Genomic DNA, 23,673 nt, shown 5'->3' on the forward strand with positions numbered 1-23,673 from the left:
GGCATACCTGTAGGATTTGCAGGTCCGCCAGCGTGAACACAGTCGAACGTTGACGCTAACAGCGCATTGAAATAAAAAAAAATAAGAAATTTACTTTGTGCACTTTAAAAAACCTCTTGCCACACGCTACCCTTGTCGATAAACCCTTTTCTGTCGATAAAACTGTCGATAAACAGACTTTTCGATATTATCGATTTACGATACTATTCGCTTCGTTGAGACAAATCGCCCTTAACTTAAGATGTTTCCACTCATCATCAGCAGAGCGCCTTCCACCCTACGAGCTTCTTAGCGAATTATTTGTAACTTGCGAAACTACATTAAAAGCGCCATTTTGTTTTTGCGCTTACAAATAACGTAATATTTCGAAATTGGCTTTTTCGGAGCACCGGCTAGACCTCTTTTCAAATGCACGTAATACTCTTTCGCTGCCAGTTGATGTCTCTCAAGATGACAAAGCCAAAGTTATTTCCGATTACATAGAACTGGCAAAAACTAGGAGTATGTCAACTATTTATCAATGAATCATTCGTTCATTAGAGTTATTTTGCTGCTTGAAAAAAAATCCCAACTTACTATAAATACGTTCCAGTTTCAGTCTAGGAGGACCGTAGTCGCATTAACGTGTGTTTACAAATGCTCTAATAGCTGTCATATTGCCGTTCTCATTGTGATTATGACTACAATGAACTTCACTACAAGTTTATATTATTTTTTATTAAAAGTAAAGATTTTAAAGTTGTAAACTGGTCTTATACTGGCAAAACTGTCGTAAGATCGTAATAAGTGTATTGTTTGCTACCGAATCTTGCTTCTGGCTTTTCAGCAAACATTTTATTAACTAGCTTTGCTCTAATCTTATATCCATTAGTTTCGCTCCGTTTGTTCATAATTGAGTAGTAAATACAGATAGTTTCTTGTGCGTTCCCCAATATAATGTGAACAATATTTATATGTCAAGTCGCACGCCACGAAAACCGCGCGGGGCGCAGAGGTTCCTCCCCTTTGGGTTTGCTCCTCTCTCCTTTGCGGGCGGAGCTCTGTTGGGTCCTCTGGAGAGTGGTTGGGTCGGTGGCCGGTCACGTGGCGCGCCTGCCTTCGGAGGATATAAATATATATATATATATATATATATATATATATATACATATAGACAGATAGATAGGTAGATAGAGAGATGCACACGCGCACTGTTACCAGATACCCACACAAAACAGACCGAAAACCGCCAAAGAGTACCCAGCTCATCTGCGCCGACCAGTCGCCGAGCTACTGGCGAAAGTGGCGGTCGCATGTTCTTCCGTTGAGCCTACTCCTCATGTGATACTCACAAGATAGAAATGAACTAGAGTAGGAGAAAACGCTAGTTCTGCTTCTGATTCCGTAAATAGTTCTCGGGAAGATTAACTATGATTGTTAACTATACAACGACAAAACCATCATTGGTTTGCAATTTGTTATTTAGTGTAATTGCACAATTTTATTGACTGCTGCCGGCAGTGATTGTGAAAGTGAAGTGGACAACGCATTTCAGTAGCTCGGAGTACTCATACGAGCAAACTGGAGACTTCTAAATGAGAATAGTGGATCCTGTTTGTACTTATACCTCTGCCTTGAAGGCATTATCGACCGCAGATAAAAAGCACGAATGACAGGTTGTTCGATTTCGGTGTATGGAGCTGTTCCGTCAGCTCCTGCAACGCCTGCGATGATTTGGAGGTACAGGAAGGAATCTTAACCTAAGCTCGGAGAGCTACAGAAGTTCTCTGCTAACTAATCGGTTATCAACGTCGATAACGTGTGTAATATACTTGTCTGTGAAAGAGGTTGATAAATTGGCTTAATGATCAGTGAGACGGCAGTGTTAACGAGCTGAGACCTCTACGCTAGACGCGCGGGCGATGAGGGAGCGATTGCACTCTACACTAGCAGGAGGAATCTACAGGACAACGCTTGTAAGTAAATCGTCGTTAGTCAACGTTTGCAATGTCAGTTTCTTTGAAATTGACATACAACAAACAATCCTACTCTCTGTACCATTGATTGACCTCAATACCGTATCGAGTACCAAACTAAATTTTCTGATCACCCATCAGACGGGTAACTGGCTTCCTAGTGTGACAAGCATACCAGAATTTAACGCATCTCCCCCGTGTTTAATAGAGCTTCCTACGACAAAGAATAGCGACATCTGCTGGTCTAGGTTCGAATTCGGCTGTTGACAGCGAGTAGTGTTCAGCGGCTCAAATATCGCACGTATGACACGAGATACCTCATGGCTGTCTGTAAGGTTTTTGGCCTGAATTAATGATTATTTATTTACGGTAACATCGGCGTGAAGTTTGTCACAATCGATACTTCGCCGGCCGAAAGGGGCAACAAGCAGATCTCCTAGTCTGAGCTGATTCCTTTCAGTCTGCGATATCATTGAACTTGACGCCACTCAACCTGTTAAAGGTCATATATGCGAAGTGAATTCATCGCCTTTCCTCCTTCTATAGTTTACCGCAGCTACAATTTTTACGTTCGAGAATTTTACGTATGAATGTATGTACGTATGTATGAGTACCTGTGTGAATGTTTGTGTGTGTGTCTGAGTCTGTATGCCAAGCTGTTTATTGCGACGGCCTGAAGCTGTGAGGGTGTCGTCGGTGTCAATTTAACTCTGTTTTTCATCGCTTCTCTTGGCCGCTCGTTTTCGTCCTGGTTGCGTCGGCTGCATCAGCAACAACACAGTAGGTAGGCACAGCTACAGGCCGAGTCATCGTGGTCGCAGGTTGGAGCGACAGCACCACATCACCGTTCAGTTAAGCGTTCTCTCGTCCATCCATCCATCCATCCGTCGGCGCTTGAGCTCCAGAGATAAAAGGCGATTGCCGCACGATGTTGGTCGGCACCTTTCCTTTGATGCGACATCTCTCACTCTATCAGCTGCTGCTACCGCCGCCGCCGCCGCCGCCGCTGCCGCCGCCGCCGCCGCCGCTTCGACTCGTAGGCGACCGAATAGTTGCTTGGCCAACTACAGTAATGGCCAGGAAGGCAGCCAGGTGCATGAGTGACTGAAAAGAATACGGCAATCGCAGTAGTAGCAGCGTAACTCCCGCTACTGCGATTGCTTCTATTGGCTACGACAACGGTTGCCAGTGGCAATAATCGCGATGCCTCCAGTGGCATCAATACCCCGCAGTCTGCGGTTATACAGCGACGAGCACTTCAACGCTGTCGGATTGATTCACACTCAGGAATTCTGCAGGGGTTATAGCGATGGCGAAATGAGGCCGATGCGCTAAAACAATACGCCCCTTGATCTCATCATACATCGCGTCGGTACGTTTGGTATAGATACCAAACGTACTGTATACTTTGGAAAACATCGTGCACACTATATAGTTGCTTCTATACGGATCGCTCCTTTGGATAAGTTACAATTACCACGTCCGGAACTAAATTGATCCGATTCGAGCGCTGCTATAGCCCAAGTTTATATAATTATCATAAAAGAACAACCAGCACATCAGACGATTAGCTATACGAAACTCTTCGTATTTCATATAAGCGCTGCTTCCACAGCATTGGCTTGGTGTCAATAACGAATTAGGAGACACGACGACTAATTGAAGGGGGTCGTATACGTGCGACATGTAAGCCATTTCTCGTACCTAACCTAACCTAACTAAGAGCTATAACTATCGACCATTATTACTATCTCGTTGAGTGTGATCGCTGAAGGACCCATCCAGCAGTGCAACGTCGCCATCAGCGTGACGCTGGGAATCTTCTCGGAGCAATCACTGTGGCAATGATGAGTAATCGTTACGCGCTACGAGGCGTTACGCGCGTAGCGCGCTACGAGGGAATTCTACAGATACTGCCATAGATCATAGTTTGATGGTGCAAGATTCAAACTATATATATATATATATAACGGACGTGTCAACTTTCAAGTTTTCTGAAACTTTCCCTGCTATTTAAAGATGGTGGTACACGATCAAGTTTTTGAATGGCTTATAATAATTTGGTAGCAGTAGAAGTTTATATTAATCGTTTCGCAGTAACTCGTAATGCGGAGATCATTTCCAATCCCATCAAACATATAGCATTAACCTCTTTGGCGGTAGCCTGGCCTTTGTCGCACATTATGTAGCATTTGTTTGACCCTTATTACGCGTGATCAAGTACTTTCGAAATGTGATGTTTTTGTAAAGCTTTATAAGGTGGAAATACGATCAAATAGATTTATTTTCGACAGTTCCTGTGGCGCTCAAATACTGAGCTTTTTTTTTTGCAGCCACCGTTCTTCAGGTGGCCTAAAAGCCTTCGCTGGAGGGCGCATAGTCGCATCATGTCGGTCACGCGCAGTTTTCGCAATAACTTTACAAACTTTTTCCCTAACTGGCTGACCAGTACAAGGTACAAAATTTCCAGAACAGAAAGTGACAAGACCGTTTTCCTCGAAAACGCATCTTAACTATAAAGTACAATGTTTTTTTTACGGGCTTGGACAGCATTTCTGTCTCTATGCTAATAAGATTATAGAAGATAAGGATTTTTTTCAAAAGTGTGCCTCATTTACAAGGTGCATTGTCTCAAGCTTGAATAAAGGCATTTCCACAAAAGGATGTCGCCGCGTCCAATTGATTTTACCGTGACGCTAGTATATAAACCGTTACCACTTTATTTATCAGTCGTTGCCAATCAATTAATCGGCCAAAATTACCAAACAATAACAGAGAACGATTATAATCATGTGGAAAATGTACGAAAACGCGGTGACCAGTCAGTTATGTGGACGCTCTTCTTTACTCATTCAGCGAACATGACCGTGAAGTCTCTAAATATTCATTAAACATATGAGCGCATTGTATCCATGAGCGAATCCTGGAAAAATCAATGTATGTATACTCTAAGTGTACCAGTGGTTTTGATTTTATGAACAGTCTCCATGTTTCTGTCCTTTATACAGGCCTCGTAAATGTGGCCCCGAGTGTGCGGCCTGAAGTATAGTCTTCTTATTGGCCTCAATTGACTAACTTTGGATATATATATCTATATATAGGAAGCGCATGTAATAGCGAAATGCAAAGGCATATGTGCATGTAATATTTGCGTCGGCACAGATCAACGTACCAGTACAGTCATGTAATTTTAGCTGTTTTGACGTATTTGGAACACCGCGAATTGATACGCAAGTGAATGGAAGAAGCTTCGCAAAGAGCGACCATTGATCGCTAGGGAAGAGGTCCAAATGGGACCTTCACTGATTAATTTGTCGGCTTTAAATGCTTCGACAGAACTCTAAGTAGAGTTGGCAGACTAAGGAGAACGGTTATACCTCGATACGATCTAGGAGCAGACTATCGGATTACTCAAGCTTCAATTCAATGAAAGGATTTGAGCCCCTTCGTCTCTTCAAGGATCGATCGGATCGATCAGGAGAAGCAAATGGGATTAATCACAAAACGTAGCCAATAAGTTTGTGGTATTCATATTAGATCGTAATAGTAAAAAAAAAACATTGGGAAATAGAATGCACATACAGATGACTGCCTTTCGCATTTGAACTGCATCCTTTGACGATTTTTGCTAGGCATTTCCCCCCAAAAAAGACTCATAAAAAGGGTGTCGCGTCAAACAAAGGTCTTATTACACCGAGTATTAAATATTTTTTTTTTCTAAAAAGTGCTACTGAAGGTAAACGTACTAGTCGTAGAAAGGTTGAAGACTTCTGAAACGCCGAGCTATGCACTCTCTGCTTAACCAATCCATGTTAGACAAAAAGTTGTAAGCTTTTTGTCCTTGCCTTTAAACCCTTGCTTCAGCAGTCGTTAATGCTCACAGAGGTAAAAATTGAAGCCTGGAAATTTATATCAATTGTTAAAATCAGGCGGTGAATAACTCTAGTATACCTACAGCTGAGAGATCTAAATGTTTAACTACAAATATATATATATCACAGCTTTTGTTCCGATCAAAGGAAAGATTTGTTGTTCAAACGATTGAGACGATCTATGCCCTCGCTCTGTCCCTAGCTCATTCTCTCGCTCCCATCACAGCGGAACGTTATCTGCTTTCCAACCATCTGGCAAGTGTTTTTACCATCAGCGCCACCTGCATGTGTATTATCTAGTATTATCATGAAATGATTCTCTTTTTCTGTCCTGTGTAGGTAGTGCATAATTCGCCCTATACCAATGATGACTTCGTTTACTGCGGCTTAGATCAAAGCCGGCTGGACACAATGCACCGCACGATATACGTACGACGTCATGTTTTTGCCGAGCGCATCTTTTTCTCTGTCGTATTTTACTGAGTTGATTTTGGGCTTTAGGAACGTCAGCTTATAGCTTCGTCAGAGGCAGTATTCATCCGTTGCCACTCAGAGGTCGCGATCGTAGTTACGTCGTTTGTGAGAACCGATTTCACGGTTTTTCAGTGACTGGACCTCCTGTCAACAAGGGAAATGCTTGCTTTTATCAGCGACATCACCAATGCGACTAGCACTAATAACAGCGATAACAACGGCAGGACCCACAAGATAAACAAACATTCCCGGCGTCCCGCTAAGCATTATTCGTTTGAACGAAGTCCGAGAATTAACAGCCGCTAGATGCGTTGACGGAGGATCAAGATCACGAACGATGTTATGGGTAAACCTACAGACGTACGACGACGAGGCAGACGAATGAACGAACGATCTGATCATCGTCGCAGCGACGGTAGGATTAAGGCTCTCTTAATTATCGTCATGGCTATACAAGTACGTATGTGGGCATCTGGCTAAGACCGTTTAAGACGTCTTTCTGAGACGACAGGGCTCGCATAGAGTTAAAAGTAGAAAAAAAAAAGAGACAGGAGTTGACACAGATGAAATTAGCGTCCGGAGTTAAACTTCGTTCCTTAACCCCCGTGCATCTGAGGCCAGCTGATTTCATTCTGATCGTTTTCGACACTCGCACAGCGAGCGTACAATCGTTTGGCGACCGAAATTCTGCAAGGGGCGCACTGCGCCCCTGCTCTGCAGCAGCAACCGGATCGTGTACTCCCATCGTCGTCGTCGTACGCCCATACGTATTCGTTATTTGACGTTCTAACTTTCCTTACTGCTTTTTTGGCCGTCTATTTGGCTGCGCTTAGTAAGTGCTAGATGCGATAAAAAGCTGCATCGCTTTTTCTGCAGGCGGACCCATTCCGTTCCCAAAGAGAAGTTGGAGCTATCGTCGTGGTAGTAGCGGTAGTAGTAATAATCAATCGGAGAAAAATCAGAAGGGAAGAAGGAAAGATGCAGGTATTCGTCGTCGTCATCGTCATCGTGGAGCTCCTAAGAAGAACGAAGGCAGTGCGGCGAGAGCCTTTGATTTCTGCTGTCGCTTCAAGTGAGCGGCTAATGAGACCGACGCGCTTTCTATGCGTCCGATCGAGAAGAAAGGCAAGATGAAAATCGCGACGAGGATGAGAAAAGATAATAATAATAATAATAATAATAATAACAAGACTGAAAGGAGGTTGGCAGACGGCGCTGATGGTGGGAGGTTGTCGACTGCCGCTGCGAGAAAAGAAGATACTGCGTGAGAGCGCAGGAGTGACGGAGTGCCGGCCAAACGAGGGAAAGCAGAATGATATCATATTGAGATCGAACGAAAGAGCTGATCGCGACAGGACGAGTCTACGTACATTTGCCGTCCTACAGACAGGCTCTGGCTGGCTCAGGTGTTAAGAGTTTCGAGGGCACAGTCGAAGGGCGGCTGCAACCAACCACTTTGCAGCGAATTCGCCGAACGGACACGTGGATCCTGTTTGCAGAAAGGTGCCGGTCATCTCGAAGAAGTTCCCTCAGATATACAAACCCATCAAGGAGGGTGTATGCACAAAGGCCCAAAAAGAACGGGCGGAAGTGAGCAGTATTGTACTAACGCTATGTTAGATTGGACACCTGTATGCCAGACAACGGCGTTAGCAAAAAGTATCCGTAGAATTATTCGCTATAATGTGCCCTGCTGGGCCTACAGCGTCTGTAGAATGCCAAACAACCTATGTAAAAGGTGACCAGTTTCTAGCTTTACAGCTTCTCTTATACTGATGAAAGCTGTGACTCAAGCATGTCTCGAAAAAATAAGGTACTATATACAACGGTGACAGTGCAGGCCTCTGTTCTAGTTTGAGCATTTAAAAAGTATGCAAGACAGAGAAAACTAATTTTCTCAGTATGAAAATAAGTGTTTTTAAATGAAAAGTTTCTGGGTGAAGATTCCTAAAACCGCATCTTCCTGAACAATGCAAATGCATTAGTTAACTGGTAGCCATTCATATCCCAAATTTTGTTTGCAAAAAAATACATTTTAGCAGTCATTAACTGTTTCCTATTTTTCATATTTAAAGCATCTACTGAAACCGTATTTTAGGCAGTCTTCTTTTTATATTAGTATTTTTCGGTGATGATGACTGTTCTTAAAAGCCACTAGAAAGTAACAGATCTATATATATTAGTCATTTTTCTAACTGACATCTTGTCACATTCGTGAACCTTGGTTCCGATGGTGGGCGCTGACACGCCCCGACGAACGTCCGACTGAGCACGACGGCACAACGCAGTCAGTGCAGCAGTAACTGACCATCAGTATCGGGCCACGGGTGTTACGTAAAACTGTCCTGATAGTCGCCACTGGCAGTACCTACTGGACGGTAACATGTCCTGCCCTGTTGTTGTTTCTCGTACGTAGCAATCTTTCTTTTATACACGTGCTTACAGATCCCATAGAGGTAGCGCATTTGCGGCCATGACACAGGCACGGATGCGTTCGCACGCATACACACACCTATACATAGATGGGCTGCAGGGAGACGACAGGTTTATCCGACAGATGAGTGCCCATATAGGATATACTGTACATTAAGTCATACTGCATTTACAGGAGAGCACAGAAACACATGCACAAATACAATGTGATGACAAGACAAACAGGCCGTTTGGGGGGCTGTCATTTACAGGGACGCTAGGTCCCTGTGTAACGATGAAATGGTGGCTCGCTATTTTCTATTATGTGCGTGCCTAGCTCGCACGCAGCTTATTTCTCGCACGAGTGAATGCACTGCAGGAAAAGGCTTGCTCTAATGCGGTAAAGGTCGAAATTTGTGGAACGGTTTTGTTGAGCCTCTATTCGATATTCCGTGATACGTTACTAACAACACATAGTGGATTTATTACGTCGGTGTTATGACGTATACTAGCTAACTACAATATTGAAGGAACTATCTAAACCCCACAGGATCAAAAAATCGTAGATCGATAAATGACAAAACCTCTTTATCGCATCTGGGGTGCAGGCAAACCCTATCAGCGAAGTGATCTGTCGGCCACTCAGTAGGCCATATGATTCGACGGAACATCACCACAAGAAACTCCTACTACCCCCAAACATAATCCGCACCGGATCCAGCATCCTTAAAAGCTGGGTGTGAGAAGATCAGGGTTACGCGTAGGTATGAAAGGACCGACACGACAGCTGCGCGAACGGTTGGTGCGTTTTCTGCACTTCTTTTGCGAACCTCGTCTTCAAAGTAATGATGACGACTGTTGGCTATACTTACACTTCTACGGAAAATCGCTCATCAATAAGCACACAATAGAGGTTATCTGCTGTATTCATTTAAGGGTCTCATTTTTCAGATAGAACCCAACGGGCGGTACAATCAGTGCCATAGGCGTTTGTAACTTGCAGAAGGAACTACACTGAAACCACTAATTTCATAACATCACTAGTTTTTATACCTGAGCTTATGTTATGCGTTCTATTTGTAGTTAAACTTATCATGCTTCTGGTCTTAGTTAGTTTACTTATTGCAAATCAAATATATTTTAGTGGTCACATAGTAGTTGTCACAGGCTTGCACATGGTGCCGCATTCAGCCAGCTCTCCTCTGTGTCAATCTGAGGAACAAGTTCGAGATCTACAGTCAGAGAATTGATGCATTAGTGTGGCTTGGGTCGTTGTAACTTCATCGTCTTCATTACACTGGGCATTGAAATAAATCAGCGTTCAGCCCAACATTTATCAGGCCAAGTCGGATTATTTACCAAGTGCGTCGGGCCTTCGTACCGTAATTTAGGCACAAAAAATCGGCGATTAACATAATTACATGTTTAGAAATTTGATAATGGAATGCCTAAGAACTGTCTGAAAGGAGTTTTATAGTACATGCATCTAAAAGACGTGCTAGCAGTAGGAAAATATTATTTATATATATAAAGGACGTTATTAGACATTGAGATAACTCGCGCTGGATGATAAAATCACATCCGAACTGACAAATCCGACAAATCGGCTGTTTTTCAGAAGCCTCGCCTTAAACCTTTCGACGTGATGTTATCGATGTCCTTCAGCTTACTAGGTTTAGGAAGAAAGGTGTCGTACTAGATTTTTGCAAGGCGTCTTAGCACGCCTAACAGCGAGTTAACTGCGGCGGTCTGGACATCATGGTCCAGTATTTGACATCGAGTGTCAGCCAACTGGAAAAAATATTGAGGTGGGGCATCTGCACTATTGGTGGCTAAAATGGTGTGAAAACAGAGCTGTCGGTGTAATGTTCAATCGCATAAAAGTTGGGGCACGATCGGAGACTCTGTGTATGACCCCGAGCTGTTCTTCGACACGATTGACGTCTGTCGCTTACTATTACCTCTGATACTGACGGTAGCGATGGAGACGCCGCTCGTGCTACCTGCGATTAGTTCGTTCTCCCTCCTTCATCGCTGTTTTCTTGGCCTTCGATATCTGCCTCGCTGACGCAAGTCTCGTTAAAGGCGTCAGAAAACACAGCGTCAGCCAATGGCAATTGGGCAGCGGCGGTGCGCGGCGAAAAGGAGCCGCGCTGCCACGCACCTTTCCTTTTCATGTTGCCAAAAAGCGAAAAATCAACCGAGCGCCACCGAAAGCGCTAAACGGTAAGCGCAAGGAGGAGCGAGCAAAATAAGCAAAAGGACGCCGCCATCATCACACCACAACGCTACGACTATCGGCCAGGGGCGTCGGCACCACTTTTCCTTTGAAAACAGAGACAAGAAGGGAATCCTATGTCAAAAAAGGCTCAACAAGAAAAAGAAGATAAAGCAGCAAGCTAACAAGTAAGTGAACGCGCGGTAACAAGTCCTGCGCGCGCGCGCGCGGACCTTCTTTCATTGATGGTAGACGGTTAGACAGGTGGACGGCCGCGCGGACGGCGAGGTATCAACAAGAAGATCGAACAACTACGGAGCGAAATACGCGATTGCAACAATGAGCCGTCCCTACCCAGCTGCTCAGACCCGCTTTCCGAGCCATCTTACTTACGTCGAAGGAGAAAAGCTCCATAAATTGTAGCTTTCATCAAGAATCAAGCTAAGTAGCTGCCGGTGTATGCCTAATCATGCGGCCGATCATTGTTGTAGCGGCCGTAACAGCAGCATACGGTCTATCTAGCGGGCCTCTGCCACCACCGCCCCGCGTGTTCCGCCGCCAGCGCTGCTGTCGTCAACTAGTCGGGCTCAAATTAGTGATAAATATGAGAGACAAAAAAAAAATAAAATAGCCTTCACAACTGAACGAACACGGAGCGATGAGGCGAGGGAAAAGTGGAGGAAAAAAGGTGTTGATCATCGACGTGGTTGTAACCTATTACTTGGCGGCTTTGGGGTGCCGACTGCCTGAGCTTTGGATACAACGACAACGGTCGAAACAGTAACAACAGCAGCAGTAACTTTTTGCGTATGTTGTGAAAATGATTTTTTCGATGACGCAGGCGTACATAGCAGCGGCAGTCACCAGTTTGATGTCTTCGGTATAGCAGTTTATTCTTATGTAGTAGTATTACTGCTTGTAAATTATCGTAGCAGCGATTTTCAACAGTTTCGGCCATCAGTGATTCAAAGTCGACCAAGCAGACGAATGATATCCGAGTTGATGGTAACGGCTGGACTGTGAGCGAGCTGCTATTCGCGCTCAGCGACGCGATTGGGGCACGCGTGCGAAACCCTCGCCTTGTCTCTTCTCGTCGCGCATCATTACGATCACACACGCACGCAAACCCCCACACAGTGATGTTAGGTAGATGATAGCAGCAGGCGTACTACGACGTCGAACGACACACACTGACTAGAGAAGCTGGGGAATGAGTGAACTGCCATCAGGGCTAAGTTGTAGCTAACTTCTTTCAGTTTCTTAGTTCTGGTCAAGCACACGACAGATACGGGACAAAATACAGGTTCTGTGCGCTTTGTCGTATCCTTTACGTTCTATGCCATCCGCTGTACGCAGTGCAGGACTTCGCTATAAATGTTACAATGCTTTCGGACTGGTGGCCGCCTATACTGGTATATATGAATTTATTTATCGATCTATTTGCGTATTGCAGGACGCGTATCGTGGTAGCACTTACAGGCAATTAAATTTTCAGAAAACAAGGGACATATTAATGATTAAAAAGACCAACTATTAAATGCCCTCATTTCAGTTGGCGATGTCTCTGTTATTATTCACGGCATCTCTACTGGGGGTTTTGGCGCGATCGAGCAGCGACCCACTTCCACAACCTCAAGCACACACAAGTATACCCCTTACAGGAATGGATATGGTCAAACTTCTAGCAACCGCGATAAAGGTAAATCCTATACTGTCTATCTCCTACCACAGCGCCCTTCCACAACTGGGCATAGCAAAAAGCGCTGTACGAATGCTTGCACCCCCGTTCAATACCACTTCATATGTTGCATCAAAGTGTTGAAGCTGTATATAACGCTTTTTGAAAAATTATACGGATTAACTTATCAACAGCGCATATGGTGACGTTACTTCTTGTACTCGTTCAAGTGTTGCCATAAATACGCTATTTCACAAGATCGAACGTGTATTGGCATTGCTATATAAAGAGTAGCGTTAGTTCCCTAAAATTTGTTTTATCATTTTTTACACTGACAACAATAATGTCTGTGTTTGGCTGGCTTTTTGGCGATTTTCATACGACAGACGGAGTCAACGACGCCCGTAGGGCCGTTATCAAGTGTTCAGGCCATTTCGCAAATTGCTCAAGCGTATCAGGCTGGCATAGACGGCAAACGTCCAAAGAGTTCGCGGACCATGAACCAAAATGCCTACCCAACAGAGACCAATAATAAGCAAAAGGAAAGGCCACAGCTGAGATTACTCAAAAAAGTTCTGCTTCACAATTCAACAGCGATGTGCAACGATGGATCACCAGCAGGGTAAGTTAAACGTATTTAGGTATTCTTCGATGGGTCACGTGTCCGATAGAACGACGTGGGTAAATCATTGTGTTCGATGCTTTACTGTTTTAAGAAAGCCGATTACTGTGTGATGATTCGGTGCAGCTCATCGTTCCTTCGAATTCACGTAATCGTCTATGTGAGGAACAACCATCGAAACGAGTTTAGTCGTAATGATATTTTACCAAATAATCCTCGAGGGTGCATAGCCATTTATGGTAAATCTGAGCATACGAGCGGCAGAGAACCGAAACTATCTTTGACTCAAACTTTCAACAAGTTACTGTAGCTCATGTAATATCCAGTAGTTCTTACTCGAAGGGGTAGCTGAAGAGGAAATTTGCTAGGGGGGAAAAATCAGATAACACAAATGTTATTTCAAAGTCCACAGCAGCCCAATACCACGGCCGAGCATCGCTGCGAATTTTCGGAAGAAATCAAGGCAGCATTTGTTCCGAGCGGTGAACTCATCGGTGGTCCTACCGTATCGGCCTGCAGGCTTACGCACTAGAGATTTATGGTCCTATAGCCGCTGGTGCTCGTCTATTGTATTACACCAGTATATCACTACTGCTATCGCCGGCTGAGGGCGGCAAATGAGTAGTGATGCGGTTTGAGTTAGCGCGGTAGAGAAGCCAGACGTAACAAGAAGGCTGATCACAGTTGGTTGAAGTTGTTTAAAAGGCTGTCGAAGAGTTTATTACAAGACAGCAGGCGTGGCGACAGGCAGTCTGTATCGTTTCAGAAGTAGGTGCGAAAAGTGAGGGAAGAAGACATGAGCCTTTGAAAAAAGGACCAAAAGGAGGGAAGCCGGGTAACAACGAAACATAAGAAACACCTGTTCTCCTGAGTTCTGAACAAATCAACAGCTACTACTCGACGGACATGCAGATGGTACGCAAGCTGCAAAGTTTCTAACCACCTCGATGGACGGTCCTGGGGTTCGTCGTTCCCACGGCACTCAAGGGCAATGATAGGAAACCAGAAAAGAATAAGCGCAAACAACGCAGAACAGATGCGCCCGCGAAGCCGAAACTACCACAGTGCTTTCTGATAGCTATAACAACGCATATGTAATAGTTCTAAGGGAAAAAATAACAAAGTAAAAATAGACGCGCAAATATTTATTCGCAAGGATATCCGATTATAACTTACGCGCGCCCGTATTTAGGCCGATAGCGACAGGCTGCTCAGAGAACCACGTAACCATACAGTGTTTGGGTGGGTTACGCAAGTCAACATAAAAACATTGTTTAAACTTTTCCGCCGCTCTGTATAGAAGAAACGGTAGTATTTCGAAACTGATTAGCTTTTAGGCGTATTTCGTCTATTATTTATTCAGCTTAGGTTCTCATCGTCGTTATCATGCATGGCTACACCAAGTGCACGTTTTGTGTGGCCGCACGACTTCTGATCTTGAAATAGATCAATGCAAAATAATTCGTTGATTCTGCGTTTCGTTCATTCGATATTCGTTTGCCCATCCTCTCGTTGACCTGTGAGTTTCAACGAGTACATTTTATTACAGCTGCCATTGCCTTCATCGCTGATTTTATCCTGACGTTGTTGTTGCTACACCCGTTCTACTGGTATAAACGCATTGGCGTTTTCGTTCCTTTAACCGTTGCTGATGCTGGGGCTGTTGCTGACGATAGCGATGGCAATGATGATGACTTTCATGTTTCTGCTGATGTTCGTTATGGTGATGATGACGTTCATGATGGTGATGGAGACAGCCATCACTACCTGCCAGCTTGTAGAGTAGAGAAGAATTGCTGTTGCAGCCAGCTCTGCCACGGTTCCCGCTGCTCAGGGCTGAGGGCGGAGTCATCTGGCGGCGAGGCTCTTTTGAAGTGGCGGCAAAATGCCTTTGATTTGCCGATGGTGGCCTACTATCAGCGCTTACTTCACTTGCGGGAGCCCGTTGCAGCTGTACTCGCAGTCTAGAGCAGTAGCGGCAACAGCCGTCGGAGTAGAACATACACCAAGAACATACATCGCCTACGATCGGATAGTGGACGAGCGGATCTGTGGACCTCGACAAGTAGAAGTACCTAGGTACAGGTAGCGTCCGCAGGACGGCTCAGCGCCAATGTGTCTGCCTACGAATCCTGGATAGGACATACGGATTGAACGCCGCAAATAGATACAATCGCTTTTGCCAACTCTCTGATACAATGCTGTTAGGCGTAACACCACAAACGTTTATGTATGGTTTCTATATTTGTAATCATTTAACTATGTATTTCGCTGCTTACCACGAAGGCTATGCCATCTACTGATCGTCGTATCGTATGCATGAATCTATTATTAGATAGACACACTTGATCACGACAACTCTTCTGAGTTCGAGAGCTCGGACCTCAGTCGTTCGTCAGTCGGTAAAAGTAGCCCTTTGAGCTTTTTCCTTTGATAGTGTCAGACTGAATATTCGTCAGTTTGTATCTTCTGAACGATTCTCCTTTGGATCTGCTCATTACCTCCACCGTATTGTTATATTTTTTCCTCATATCGGGAGGAGAACTAAAACGACGGAAGCTTTAAAACATAGTTCGGATAGGAAAGCATGACTTTCGAAAGCCTACGTTGGTTTTAATTGAATGGAAAGTGTCTCGTGATATTGAGCTCTGGGAGACGCACTTTTGAACAAGCCAATTTATCCAGCGCTTTTAGAAGCCTCCTAAAACTTTCTTGGATAAAGATTCTGAGTGACAAGATCTACAACAACCTAGTATGTGCAGAGAATTCTAGGGTAAACCGTTTTGTCTTCTTATACGGAATCTGCCATTCATAGCTAAGCATACGCGCGAAGCGGAAGAAAGATGGCTTCCGAGTAATAGTCGGTTGATCAGCGGATATATCTGGAGCTGTAGAAGTATCACTAACTTTACTGGGTCCAATAGAGCAGCCATAATCAATTAAAATCAACAAAAAGAAACTCAACTTAAATGCTGACCCATTCGTTGTAGTCGTTGTATTTGTTCGAAACTGGTTTTTCCGGTAGAGAATCTGTTAAAGGGAACGTCAAGGAGAACCAGCAATTGTATGTGTTCTGATGATCCGATTTATACTCTATACATCACTTGTATATATAGTTAGGAAATTAACTAATGTACGAAATATTTTTTTCGCTGAAACAGATATTTTCCATGTGGTGCCTAAGGAACGGTTTAACCAATGGAGCTACAAATTTTCATCGTAAATAAAGGAGGGAATACAATCGATAACAATGTAATCGATGGGTCACCAGGAAATCCGCGGGCGAATATAATTTAAAAATAAATTCATTTTTTTGGGACAACGTAATCAAACCCATTACATGCCTTGTGCGTTGTTGTAACAAAAGAATTTATTTCGATGTCATTAGTTTTCCGGCTGGGATTTCTAAGGGAAAGGCGAATTGATCTTTTTTTTTTCTAAATTTTTATCAGCGTTTGAACTTTTTCATTTACAGCAGCTAACTATAAAGTGTGCGTTTTTTTTTTTTGTTTATTTCCGTAGATATTACATCCGTCGAGCCACAGGAGGAAGTAAACGTTGGGTCGTCTTTCTTGAGGGCGGATGGCACTGTTTTAATGAAAAGACTTGCCACATACGGTGGAAGACGAATGGGCATTTTATGACCTCGTTGGGTTGGACCGAACAACGTTATGGTATGTCCTAATTCGAATTTCCCCAAACGCCTTTGTATCCCACACGCCTTTTTCAGTCGTTTTACCCTCTTTTTCAAACTTGGTATTGAGTCATGAAGTAGTACTAGAATTCAGTCACAATTTTTAACCAAAATTCGTAACCTATCAAAGAACGAAGTATACGTAACACGTAGGCGGCAAGTAAGTGTGATCGATATGCGAGAACATAAAAACACTCTTGTTTATTCAAAATATCACTAGTTCAGCTTCAGTAAGACGTTTTGTAGGCTTTGCAATATTTAGTAGCCAGTATTTAACTGAACTCGTTTGAACGGAAGCGCGTTTGACGTCTCAGTTGGAGAAAAATTGGTTACATATTACTGCAATACCTGCGGCCATAACAAAAACCAGACTAGCAATAACCTTCAAAATGAGCTTCCGGTGCGCTGACGTAACAAACAAAGGCGCGGTTAATAATATCAGAAAATAGCAGAGGTATGGGCAATTAATAGCTGGCTTCGTACGTTCCGTTTACAGAGCGCGGCATTTTGTCTCCTAACATGGCTGAGAATCCCTATCTATGGAACGCTAATCACGTGTAAGTTTTTAGTATAAACCCTGATAATATCAATTGAATCTGGTAACAAAAATGATCTTCATAAGTAACTTGTTATGACCCTTAAAATGCATGTGCTTTAATTATCTATTTTGCTCCCAGAGTACGTTCGAGGCGGTGCAATCATAATAGAAGTCATGGTTATTCGTACTTAAGTTGATCGCAGTTGTAACATCGCAAAGTTCTTTTCGGCATAACAACAGTCTGAGCTCGGCTCTCAGTCCAGCCTGGAGGTTTCAACCGAAGCAGACCGACAAACGTACAGACACACACAAAGATTCTTATAAACCCAATAGTTAGACGAGCGGCAGCAGCTGCTAGCCATGCGACTTTACAATATGGAGGAATAGCTATTTAGCTAAATGGTAGGCTATTTTCTTTAAACGTTCCATCATAGGCATGCGTACGTACTACCATAGGACGGACCCTTCTGCTGCCTTATGGTCCCGCCCCTCAGTTCAGCGCTAAAACGAGGAGATAGGAGAGCAGAAGGAAAAGTAAGGAGCCATCACCGAGCACCAGGTCGTTTTCTGCTGCTTTCTGTCTGGCTACCCTCTCAGTTACAGACGAAGAAGAGGGCGCTGGACACAGGGATGAAGATGACTTCGATTGACGTTTCCGGTCTTGACGGCGGCGACGGCGGCAGCAGCGGCGGCGGCGGCAAACTTCAAACGACCGGCGGAATATCGCGCTTACACTCGCCCTCGCTCTCTCGCTGTCCATCATGTATTTCTCTTTGAATTGTTTTCTTCTCGTCGGGATGTTTCTTCAGTTGTCCGTAAATCCGCCATGGCATATGCTACTTCGATTTCATCGATGATGCCCGTCGCTTCTGTCGCCGTTTTGGCCGTTGCGCGCGAGACGTTAAGCACGTTTCGACCCGACTCGTTCGTATGTCCGTCTCGAACTGTCCGTCTCGAACCGTGTGTTTAATTCACTCACCTCTGCGCTACCTAGCAGCTACCTACCCGTTTCTAAGAGCGTCAGCATCATCTGGTGTCGACGCTGCTGCCGAGGTCCTTTCTTCAGGCCTACTAAGGTGCCCAGTCGTTCTCTGGCACTTGTTCGTTGTTACTGGTTCTGGCCGCTACCGCATATTGGTCCTTGCCCTAATCGTCGTGGCTTCGGTGTCGAACTACGTAATAGTATTACTCCAACTAAGTTTGTTACTTCAACTAGCTGACCAGCATAGCAGTCATCAGCAGCCTTCGTTCCTTGGCTTCACCCCCAGCGCTTTAAGCAGCGCCCATAATCAACCGCCGAGTCGGGTGATCCTGCGATGCGCTTGGCTGTGCCGCCAGTGCCGCAGAAGGGAGCGAGTCTCCCCGAATCGTCGTCATCCGACGATCAAATTATTGTTTATTTGGCCAGCAGAACTCTTTGATCTTCTACCGAACAGCGTTCCTCTTGTGCTGCTGCCCATCTTCGATCTGCCGCCTTCAGCAACGCTAGTACCGTGCTTAAATGCCAAATCTACACGTCGCGATGGCCCTGCGCGTTCAGCAGCTTCGTGTTCTCTTATACATACTGGCTATGGTAGTACATTTTCCTCGATACGGTTACTTTCTTCTTGCTGGGAGCACCCGCGGCCAAATCTCTCTACCCCATAGCCCTTCATTACAGTCACATCAATCGGGTGCGCGTGTGCATGTGTGCAATGCTAATAGCGCTAATCACAACAGTATTAGCTGGAGCCTTGATATGCTTCAGGACAATGCTATACAGCATAGCATCAATGTAACGCTTAGAACATAGCAATGAACATTGGACTCTGATTATAATGCCATTTATGTCCGATATATAATAATTACAGTTTCGTTCCCTATTGTTCGAGTGATGGCTGGAGCGGCGCTTCTATGGCGACTCGTCAAGGAGAATTTTCATTTATGGGCGCTGTAATTTTGCGGAAAGTCATCGAGGATCTTATTCGACGCGGAGGTCTTCTTTCTGCCAGACTGATCTTCCTGGCCGGAAGTTCGGCAGGAGGAGTGGGTGTATTTCTTAACATCGATCGCGTCGCTGACCAGATTCGGGAAGCCGGATCTCGCGCCCGCGTCCGAGGCATTGTTGATTCTGGATGGTTCCTCGATAACGAACCTTATGGGCAAGCTCCCTGCCGTGATGTGCATAACTGTAATGCAGTTACTATGATACAGAGCGGACTAAGGTAGGATATTGTAACTTTATTTGTGAAAAGTGTATTGCTATGAAATCATAATGACACACCCTACTGCGAGCCAAGGCTGATCATAGATTTAACATTTTTCGTTCAAATTGGATTTATGATGCCTTTTAACAATTTTCTTTATACTTTTAATACTTATTAATCGGCTCCTCGGAGAAACAACCAAAGGATCTACTTTATGTGCCGGTTCTAAATTCCGGACTATACACATATATATATATATATATATAACGCAGACGTTTACGACATGACCGAGGTGCTGCGGAATGATGTTAATGCTCATATGGCCTTTTGTAAGCGGGTAAGGCACGCGTTTTCGGATGCATGATGAAGTCGGGAGCTTGAGTCGAGAGGTACTTGAAATATTAAATATTGATCGTTATTGATTATTTCAGCTTTTGGCAAGGGATGTTACCAGAGCGATGTACTCAATATTTATCTAAGGAGGAGCATTGGAAATGTTATTTTCCCTATCGCATCTACCCAACATTAAAAAGTGAGAACTTATTTACTTATAATATTAAAGTAATCTCTTACACTTGATTCTAATTGATCTTTACTACCATTTACCTGGGCGAGACTCACGAGGAAATACATTTCAACGGTACCTTTATGCTCATCTTTGCAGCTCCATCTTTCGTTGTGCAATTTGTTTATGATGAGGCGCAAATGATGATCGACAACGTGGCCAACCCCATAAACCCCCGGCAATGGGAGTACGCGTACAACAACGGAGAAAAGCTACGTCAATCCCTCGCGAATGTCACGTAAGTAATTTCGTTGAATGAAGGAAAATTTGATTTGGTCATACGCTTGGGTAGGGTTCATCCCATTGACAGAAAGGCGGCCGTAACTGGGTCGCCTAAGCGCGTTTCCTATTAATTGCTTTTCAAGCGTTCCCAATAACGTTTGCATATTTTGCTTCTGCGTACACAGGGCTTTGTTCGCTCCATCGTGTGTATCGCACACCATATTGACAAAACCTAATTGGACGCAAATACGCATCCGTGGCATAAGTCTTCCGCAGGCCCTTCGTTGCTGGGAATTGCAACCTCATGAACACAATCATCATGAGCATCACCGCGATCATAAAATGTACGATAATATACGCAACGTACCATCAACTAATGGAAAGCAGCAACAACAGCAGCGCGCTGGGTAAGATATTCCCGCAGAACAAAAATAGGTGGGGTAATGACGACACGAAGCAAACTACTATTACGTACACGTACGTGGATATGCGTCTGGCTCTGAGATGAAATACCTGTGGATTGGACACATATTTCGATTGCCTCTTAATCATTATTTGTGGGTATGTTGCCTACCTAGCAGATAATCTAGGCCTAATGTAAAGACAGGACTTTTTGTTGTGTATCAGAAAGGTATCATTTGGGATTATACGCGGTATTTAATATCAAGAGCGTTAAGGGAAAATTATTGCTCATTGGCAGATGCTTTTGTTTTGTGTCGTTTGTATGGAATCGACAGGGCACGAGTTCGTCGTCGACGTACCCGTAAAAACCGAAAAGGTCCCGATAGAAATGGACGCAGCCGGCGACGTAAGACCACTGAAAGATCGGTGTACAGCCCTTTACTTCGTACCGAAATGCTTCAAATTCAACCAAAAATTACTTCAACTAGCGACCCATTACAACAGGACGCTCACGTTCAGCATCGGTGGAGACTTCATGCCGATCTTTGCCATCATCGCCTCATCGACGAATGTACATGGCCTCAGTGCAACTCCAGATGTCCTCCGCTGCTTAATCCATTTACCGGTAAACAAGTTGAATTTACTGAGCTACTGAAGTCGTTCGGGCTCGATATTAATGGTGCCGCTTCTATACTCGGTATCCACGTGAGTGAGTTGTATGAGATGAGTCACGATGCACTACTTCAAATTCTGAACTCTCAATACTATCCTACGCCGAATAACGATAACACGCATTCATCACCCTATCCTGCGTACAACATGCATAAGGCTAGTCGTTGCGTGCAGCCTGGTTGCAAGCGATACTAGCTACAAGCCTGGGACTAGAGTACTTAGACGTAATCAAGAACCATTCAATAATACAGTATTAGAACAAGTCGTTGCTAGATATTCAGGGATATGCTGATGGCGAAACAGGCGTTAGATCACGATAGTTGGATGTTGTACACATGTTACATAATCGAAGTTTTAAGACGAGCATTTTTCGAATAAAGTCAGGCGCGACCTCAACTGCTCCGATATGAAAGGTATCCGCGCTGAAGGCAACAGGGTGAAAAAATCGAAATTTTTAAACATCGACAACTATGTTGCTCCCCTATGTCCTTGAAAGGTCCATGTGTGTATTGTCAATGCCTTACTTCTCTTGGCGTCGTTTCATTCACCGCGAATACTAAGCAACTCATATATGGAAACGTATCAATCCTAGTAGTTGTGCGGGTCGTGGAGCATGAAACTAGCATAAGTGCCGCTGGCCAGCTAGACCCGGTAACGAAAACCAGAATTTGCCCCTCTATCGATATTGTATCCGTATCGTTGTTTCGAACAAAGGAGAATATCAATGCTAATAGACGCGGCACACCAGGAGCTTACGGTGATCTCAGTATTGACACGCTCATAGGTTCTATGAACATCTCAAGGAGTGTAAGGCACTCTTCCGTCGGTGATGTCACTGTACTGTATATATTTTTTGCAGAACGTAACGCACTTTGGTGACAGATGTGGCATATACTATTCGCCCCAAAAAAAGTTTCCCTTCACAATATTATGCCCATCGGTCGCCCGTGTCCTTAACATTGCATCCCTTCCACTAGAAGTACTTATACCACCTTATCCCAAACATCTTGTACCTTCTTGATACAAACTGGACGCAAGTATCGAGCTGTTTCGTGCACAAAATGTATAAAGCCATTAGCATCAAAAGAGGGTCAGGCAAAGCAGGGTATCTGTCGATGCGGCATTGGCGGCGGGACGTTCTGTTGCTACGAAGACCGGCTATGGTAAGAGAACTGGAGTAAAATCAAAACACGCTCAACCGTTGTACTCTGTGCTAATAAATCATGTACGCCTATACAAGTCTGTGTGCGTCGAAATGTGGAACAGTGTAACATCTGTCATACATAGAGCGAGCAATGCTTAATGCTAAAAGCACAGGGCCTGCTTGAGACACCATGAGGAAAAGTATCGTATAAATGTAAATATAATGATTATCTGAGTGTCATAAGCAGGACAGTATAGCAGATCAACTCATTAAAGCTAAAGAAATAGCCTAAAATATAACGATGACAATAACTATTTTAGATAATGCCGCTCTACCTGCAGTAGATAAAATTCTACTGACGATGTCTTTAGTAATCTAAAATTTCAATGGCCTCGAAGAAACAATAATCTGTTAGCAAGGACAAACATTTGTCGGTCTGATGATGTCATCTGGTTCACTCTTAAAGCAAAAAAAAAAAAACAAAAAAAAACTAAGTGTTCTTCCCTCTCTAAAAATTTTACTAATTATTATTAAGTACCAAATCAATTTATTTATGGACACCGGTTATTTGTTTATAAATGTTCGCTGAAATCAAATCAATGCTAATGGACACCGGTTCGCTGACCGTCGTTTAGCGCCCCGCAAAGATTTTTCTATTAATTTCCTATCTGTGATAACAAGAAGTAGTATTTAAATTATACTTATTTATTTAATTATAGCATTCATTTATATCGAACTCGCTATGTATACTGACTACGGTGAGACGAATATAATAGAAAAATACGCCAGTAATATAGCATGTATTTGACGAAACAAACCGTACGGTTGATGACGATTTTACTAAATAAACTATACGAATACAATGAATAAACATGACTAAAAAAAAAAAAAACAAGACTGGACGGAAAGTTTTTATGTGTATTTTTTTCATCATCGAACTGCGGCGAGAAACGCGATCGTAAATTGACGCCATCTAAAACACATAGAAACTAATAAAATTCATGTTTGCTCCAACGTAA

General features: G+C 43.9%; 1 protein-coding gene across 2 annotated transcripts; it reads left to right on the forward strand.

The window, feature by feature from the left end:
* The first annotated feature begins 1,220 nt into the window (after positions 1–1,220).
* Positions 1,221–23,673, forward strand: Notum (palmitoleoyl-protein carboxylesterase notum). 2 transcript variants are annotated; one of them, XM_086983266.1, is made up of 10 exons: positions 1,221–1,955; positions 12,484–12,630; positions 12,996–13,231; positions 16,754–16,905; positions 17,422–17,482; positions 19,314–19,667; positions 20,081–20,181; positions 20,314–20,452; positions 20,622–20,843; positions 21,174–23,673. In XM_086983266.1, the coding sequence occupies exons 1-10, from the start codon at positions 1,902–1,904 to the stop codon at positions 21,703–21,705; spliced, it is 1,998 nt and encodes a 665-aa protein (XP_086839392.1). In that variant the 5' UTR covers positions 1,221–1,901; the 3' UTR covers positions 21,706–23,673. The 2 variants fall into 2 exon arrangements, with proteins under 2 accessions (XP_086839392.1, XP_022655652.1); XM_022799917.2 differs by lacking the exon at positions 1,221–1,955 and adding an exon at positions 12,234–12,343.

The sequence above is a fragment of the Varroa destructor genome, unplaced genomic scaffold (assembly GCF_002443255.2).
Source record: "Varroa destructor unplaced genomic scaffold, Vdes_3.0 BEIS01000003.1, whole genome shotgun sequence".
NCBI classification, from domain to species: Eukaryota; Metazoa; Arthropoda; class Arachnida; order Mesostigmata; family Varroidae; genus Varroa; species Varroa destructor.

What these genes read in the sequence shown, in the direction of transcription:
- Notum (XM_086983266.1), top strand. Translation starts at nt 1,902, where the DNA reads ATGAGGGAGCGATTGCACTCTACACTAGCAGGAGGAATCTACAGGACA. An exon ending in TTGGACCGAACAACGTTATG is followed by an intron (nt 16,906 to 17,421) that starts GTATGTCCTAAT and finishes TTCCGTTTACAG; the next exon opens with AGCGCGGCATTTTGTCTCCT. An exon ending in CATCTACCCAACATTAAAAA is followed by an intron (nt 20,182 to 20,313) that starts GTGAGAACTTAT and finishes TCATCTTTGCAG; the next exon opens with CTCCATCTTTCGTTGTGCAA.